At 30.3% G+C, this 7054-nt stretch overlaps 1 protein-coding gene across 1 annotated transcript; it reads right to left on the reverse strand.

Moving 5' to 3' along the window:
• Positions 1 to 2461: 2461 nt before the first annotated feature.
• LOC107842371 (early nodulin-like protein 2) lies at positions 2462 to 4928 on the reverse strand. Its single transcript, XM_016686173.2, has 4 exons — positions 4480 to 4928; positions 3684 to 3995; positions 3465 to 3593; positions 2462 to 3143 (listed from the first exon to the last, which is right to left on the reverse strand). Exons 1-4 carry the CDS (start codon positions 4649 to 4651, stop codon positions 2662 to 2664), a joined length of 1095 nt encoding a protein of 364 aa, XP_016541659.1. The 5' UTR covers positions 4652 to 4928; the 3' UTR covers positions 2462 to 2661.
• Between the last annotated feature and the right edge of the window lie 2126 nt (positions 4929 to 7054).

Here is a 7054-nt window from a genome sequence, read left to right on the forward strand (position 1 = left end):
CCACCAAGTAATTCCCTATACTAGCGACCCAAACTGACCCTAGCCTTTTGCCCTAATTCGCGTCCTCCAGATCTTCCTATCTAGGGTCATGTCCTCAGTGAGCTGTAACTGCTTCATGTCCCGCCTAATCACTTTTCCCTAGTACTTCTTCGGCCTACCCCTACCCCGCCTAAAATCATCCAAAGCTAGCCTCTCACACCTACGAACTGGGGCATCCATGCCCCTCCTCATCACATGTCCGAACCATCTCAATCGGACTTCCCGCATCTTATTCTCCACTGGAGTCACACCAACCTTCTCCCTAATAGTCTCATTCCGAACTCTATCCCCCCTAGTCAGCCTACACATCTAACGCAACATCCGTATTTCCGCCACCTTCATTTTTTGAATGTGAGAGTTCTTAACTGGCCAACACTCCGCTCCATACAACATGACCGAACGGACTGCCACCCTGTAGAATTTGCCTTTAAGCTTGGGCAACACCTTCTTATCACACAACACCCCCGAAGCGAGCTTCCACTTCATCCATTCCGCCCCAATACGGTGCGAGACATCCTCGTCAATCTCACCGCTATCCTGAATCACGGACCCGAGATTTTGTGAATTGTTTTAAAAGATAAGAGATTTTATATATTTATGTGTTTTTATATAATTCTTCCTAAAAAAAAAAAAACATAACATGAAAAGTAGTTAGAAAAATGTATTATAAAATATTCACATATTCAAATTTATCATATATGTTTGCAAATTTCATTTTGTGGTCTAACTTTAAGAAATATCAATCGGTTTGAATCCAGAATGCGCATATTTCGCTCCTTAATATAATTTAAACTTCACTAAGCATAATATAGTAATAAACGCTTCAAATTATATTATGTTTTTAAAAGCAGAGGCAGATTATGAATTTAAAATTTTTGAGTGTCACTTTGCAGTAAAATAGGTGTATTGCAATTTATATTTTACTGTTTAGTGAAAATTTTATCTGACCCTTATACAACATTAGTAAATTTTTATTAAAATATGATGAATAAATTTATCTGACATTAATATATGATACTGATATAGTTCGATAAATTAGTTGAAAATGGGATATAAAATCTATCAAACTATCATATTCTAGATTGTCTCTCTTTAGAAAAGTTAGAATATTTGGTGCTTATATGCAGATTTAGCAACTAATAAGGAGTCGATCAAGGGATAAAAAACAGAAAGCTATTAGGGAAAAATAGATATATGGAGTAAAACTTCCAAATTTGAACCCACATACCTTACTTTTTTATTTTTAATTAATTTAGTATTATCTTAATATGGAAATGCTACGAATAGTAAAGTTTATCTCTTACTATATTTTTAATTTTCAGCAGTGAAAATCACAATTTACTTGTTAGAACACTTCTGCATGTTTTAAACTACATAAAAAATATTCTTTATAAATATTCTCAGAAAAACAAATATAAAAAAAAAAAAGACTAGAATAAAGCTAAAACACTCACATAAATTCAAATTTTAAGTTTCCAAATTTGAACCCACATACCTTACTTTTTTATTTTTAATTAATTTAGTATCATCTTAATATGGAAATGCTACGAATAGTAAAGTTTATCTCTTACTATATTTTTAATTTTCAGCAGTGAAAATCACAAATTTACTTGTTTTAACACTTCTGCATGTTTTAAACTACATAAAAAATATTCTCCATAAATGTTCTCAGAAAAACAACAGAAAAAATGGCCAAAATTCCCTTAGTCTTTACTCCAAATCCCAATTACACACTTGTACTTTACGAGGGTCTTATGATCCCTTGAACATTTTTAAAGTAAAATATTTATACCCCTAAAAGCTCATGCCCAAACAGTAAGCTGCACTCGCTGCCACATTTTTTTTTTACTCTAAAAAATTAATTATTTTACTTTTCTCTTTACTCTAAAAAAGTAAATATTTTGCCACTAACCCAATAAGAAAAAATCAAACCAAACCAATAACCCAATAATTTTTTTTATAAAATCATTAACTCAATAACACAATAACAATAAATCAATAATATTTTTATCGATTTAATTTTTGTACACTCCTAATTGGAACCAATAACTCAATAATATTTTTTATAAAATCATTAACTCAATAATTCAATAACAATAAATCAATAATATTTTTATTGATTCGATTTTTACACACCTCTAATTGGCCATGATAGGATGGTGATGAAAAAGAAAGAAAAAAATAAAAAAAAATTATATATATATAAATGTAATTTTTTTTTTTTAATATTTTCGAATTATTCATTGTCTCAAAGAGAGTGAAATACACTCTCCTATAAAGTAATATTTTCGGATTACTCACTCTCTCGAAAAGAATGAAATACACTCTCCTATAAAGTATATATGTATAGTTGTGATTTAGAGTAAAGGTTGGAAAACACTTTTGGCTATTTTCTCAAAACAATATAAAAAAAAGGCTAGAATAAAGCTAAAACATACTCACATAAATTCAAATTTTAAGTCTCCCATGAAAAAAAGAAAAAAGCAATTAAATACATCTCTTGTATACCCAAAAAAAACACTCCAATCTCCTAATTATTCAGGGAATTAAAAAACAAATGAAAAAGGAGAGAGGAAATTGAAAAAAAAAAAAACACAAATTTAAATATATCATGCAGTAACTCTACATAATAAATTCTCCCAAAGCCACGGTCAAAACTAGCGCAGCGGCTGACATAAAGACAATTGATGGAGTAAAAGCCTTTACTGCAAATGAATTTGGAGTTTCTGGTGCGCCTGCTGGTGAATTAATGTCCGCCGGAGTATTGCCGCCTGGACCACCAGCAATACTTCCTGGTGCTCCCACCGATGGTCCTCCTACCCCCGGTGCTAATGCACCTGCAGACGGCCCACTTGCAGGTGATAACGCACCTGTAGACGGTCCGCCAGCTGGTGGTAATGTACCTGCAGATGGTCCGCCAGCTGGTGGTAATGTACCTGCAGATGGTCCTCCTCCTGCTGGTGACATGCTACCAGATTTACCGCCTGCCGTCGGTGAAATACTTCCTGATGGACCGCCTGCCGGAGTTATGGATCCTCCGGTAGCAGGAGATGGAGGAGATACGTTTGAACCGGCAGGCGTCGGGGATGAGGCTGGTGTTATACCTGAACAGGCGACACAATATAGATGATTAATAGATTCAATTAAGACCGTAAATTCATGGATGAAATTTCTAATTTCTTAAAAATAAAATTTACATATTTGGATTGACAATTCAAGATATTTAAAAGATAAAAGAAAAAATTATGGTTAAAAAAGAGCACTTATTTGAATGTTAAAATCTGAAAAATGCCACAAACTGAAACAAAGATTATTAAAATTTTAACCACTACGAAATTTTGAATTCTATCATTTTAGAAGTACAATATGTTAAGTGGAAAGAAAATTAAAAGTTGAACCTATCAATTTATATTTAAAAGTTGTACCTGCTGGAGTAGTAGATACTGGTGCCCCACTGGGTGCTGATGCACTTGGTGTGGATGATCCGGTAGGCGGAGCAGCGCCCGGAGAGGATGCAGGAGGAGTAGAAGATTTGGGTGGTGGAGTAGTAGAACCTACATTAAATTATGGAGTAATAAGTAAAAGTATTCTTCAGTACAAACCCTAAATCAAATCAACTAAATTTAAATTCTAAATCTATTTACCTCCAGAAGGAGATGGTGTAGTAGGTGAAGATGGTCCATTACTAGGCGGAGCAGCCACGGGTGTCGGAGTTTGTGGTGCTGGTGGAGTAGTAGTAGGAGGTTTCCTAACAGAGATTACAATGATTTGCAACTTTTGTCCTTTGTCACAATTATCTTTGTTGCCACTAATGAAGTAAAAAGGACCAGAACGATCAAATGTGAAAACGGAATTTCCATCCTCCATTTTCTTGATTGGATTGGCTGTGTTGCACTTATCATAATCATTTTTACTCACTTCCAACACTGAATCTGCACCTTGTTTATACTTGAACACTACAAGTTAAACAAATATCAAATGTTGTAACACATAATAACTAATTATCAATGTTGTTCAAACTTTTCAAAAATATTGTTGGCTGATGTCTGTCGAATTCTCCAAAACTACTCATATTTGGAAGAGCCAAGAGGGTCAGAGCAAACTGCCTATTTTGAACACTAAATAATTACACAACAAAATTAACGAATATTAACCGATATTAACACATAACTTAAATGTTATGTTGCTCGTATTCTTCAAAAACATTGTTAAGTTTGTCGGATCCTCCAACAACTATACATATTTGGGGAATTCAATACGAATATGGCAAAAGAGGGCTCGAGCATGATACCTTACCAATACATGTCCTACTTTCTTATTGTATTTTATCTTATACTACCCTGCAAGCTGTCTTATTTTTCGAACAAAATTTTTTGCTTTTTATGGTATTTTTTTTTTTTTGTGTTTTTGACATGAATTGGGAGGGAGGAGAAGACTTACAAACAGAGTCATTGATTTGGAATCTCATACGTTGAGACCAAGTATTGTAATTTTCAGAAGGGTTAGGAATCCAACCATCTTTGCCACCAATCATAAATTGATAAGAATATGAAGATGTAAACAAACAAGTCAAAAAAAGTAACACTATGTGTTTCTGCAAAGCCATGACCATTAATTTTCTACTCTCTGCTTCAAATGGAGCTCAATATAGGAACAAAATATGAGACTTTTTGTGTTGATAAAAGTATCTGTATAGTACACAAAAAGAGTCACGAGAAACAAGAAAAATGAAAAAGTTTATTCACGAGAAGTCTAGAAGAAGAAAAAACAGATAGGAACTTAAGATTTTGATAGTAGAAGAAAAATTAAAGGGAGACAACAAAGTTTATATAGACATTGCACTACTTGAGAGAGTTGGGACACTTCGGTTCGTTTGGTAGAGTGTAAATGAAAAATATAATGTATGTATTAGTTAATGTATATTAGCAGTATTTTATTTAATATATTTTTTCCATTTTAAATTATATGTCGTTATTTGATCGGATACGATATTTAAAAAATAAGTATTGACTTTATTAAAATTATAAAATTATCCTTCTTAAATAAATGACTAATAGTATTTAAAATCAAGTGAAATTACTTTTAATTGAAAAGACAAATAAAAAAAGGAGGAATTATATTTAAAATCAAGTGGAATCACTAAGGGTAAAATTATAATTGTGTCTTTAAAAACTTACTAAATAGGAAAAGACGACATTCTTTTTGGGACGGACCAAAAAGAAAATAGCGACACATAATTTGAGACGGAGGGAGTATCTTTTTATTTATATATAGTTAATACAGGTATTAAGTGTATTTTAAAGTGTGTATTAGCAATACACTATTTCCTATTTATTAGTAATACAAAGATTTTTAACACATGCATTAACTTATTAAATGACCTTAATACCCCCTTAATTTTCCTCTCAAAATATTTCATAATATCTTTTCCTGCAATTTTAATTTTCAACAGTAAATTTTCTCAAAACATTTCATAATTTCTTTTCCCACAATTTTAATTTACAACAATGAATAATTGATTTAAATAACCATAACAAATTTTTACGTTACTTCGAGGGTTTTTAAAGGAATTAAAAAAAAATCTTGAGAATATTCGTTAATTTTACATCTTGTATTTTATTTTTATTTTGATTATGTTAATCCGTGTCGACGTAACATTTCATGCGCAAAGATGAAGGTCTTGCAAGTAATCCTAAATCTCTATATACCTGTTTAACAATACTAATTATGTTTAAGATGACAAAATAATTTTGTTGCAAAAAAATGTATAAAGTTAAAGAAGGGTATTTTCATAATCAAACACTTCTTTTATATAAATTATGTAAAATATATTATTTTTTATATATTAAATTAAATGATATATAAAAAATAATATGTATATAATTAATACAAGTATTACTAATACATTATGTTTTATATTGTTCTTATACAATTAACCAAACGACCCCTTAAAGAGAAGCTAGCGGTAGGCCATTGTATTAAGATAAAGGTTACCGTTGCAATGACGAACAAAATATCTGCTCCCAAGAAATTATTATTTCTTCCGTTTCACAATTTATGTAAGCGCATTTAACTTAACACAAATTTTGAATTATTTCACTAAAGATTAAATGGGAATGTAAAGTTAAATTTTTTACATTCTCTTTTTTTAAAAAAAATATTTATGTGACACCTTTTAATTTGATATAATTTATTTTTAAAAAAAAGCAAAACTTTTGAAATTTGATTTAAAACAAACCTTATGAGGTAGAACTTTGGTTTATTTAGCCAAGAATCCTTTCACTTGGCGTTGAATGATTCACGCTAATAATTATTTCATTAAGGATAAAAGTTGAAAGTTTACAATAAAATTATTTATGATTAAATTCATGTGATATTTTTTTTTAAACAACATAAATATGTGCGACATAAATTGACTTACAATGAGACTACTAATTATTAAAAAATGATTTTTTTATTTGACTACTAAAAAAAAAGTATTACATAAATTGAGATATATCGAGTAATTAAATTTGTGTTAAAATAAGGAAAAAAACATTTAGGAAATTACTCTTATAATTAATAAATATAAATATTCAATTACAGTTTGTGTGATAGCATATTTCTCTTTTAAAATTTAAATATGTTCTACCAAGAATGACACTTTTTTAAATTCGGAGTTATTAACTTTTAACACATAAAGACTCTTTATTGATGAAACTTTTTATCATCACACAAACACAACGTTTCAAATATCTTTGTTTCCATTTTTATATTTTTAATTTTTTAAATTATGTCATGTAAATTGGAGCGAATAAAAACTCTCTTCATCAGTGCCAAAACCTTATTCTATCGTTCAGTTTTATGTATGATACTTATAACCCTATATTTTAAAAAGAAGAAGCTCCTCAAATTTTAAATGTGTTGATTGATGTAAGTTAATTCTAATTTAAAAGAGTTTTATATCTTATCCCAATAGATGATACTTCCTCCGTTTTTGAATAAATAAATTATTGAAATATTTAATGATGTTTTA

The sequence above is a fragment of the Capsicum annuum genome, chromosome 9 (genome assembly GCF_002878395.1).
Source record: "Capsicum annuum cultivar UCD-10X-F1 chromosome 9, UCD10Xv1.1, whole genome shotgun sequence".
In the NCBI taxonomy this organism is placed as follows: Eukaryota; Viridiplantae; Streptophyta; class Magnoliopsida; order Solanales; family Solanaceae; genus Capsicum; species Capsicum annuum.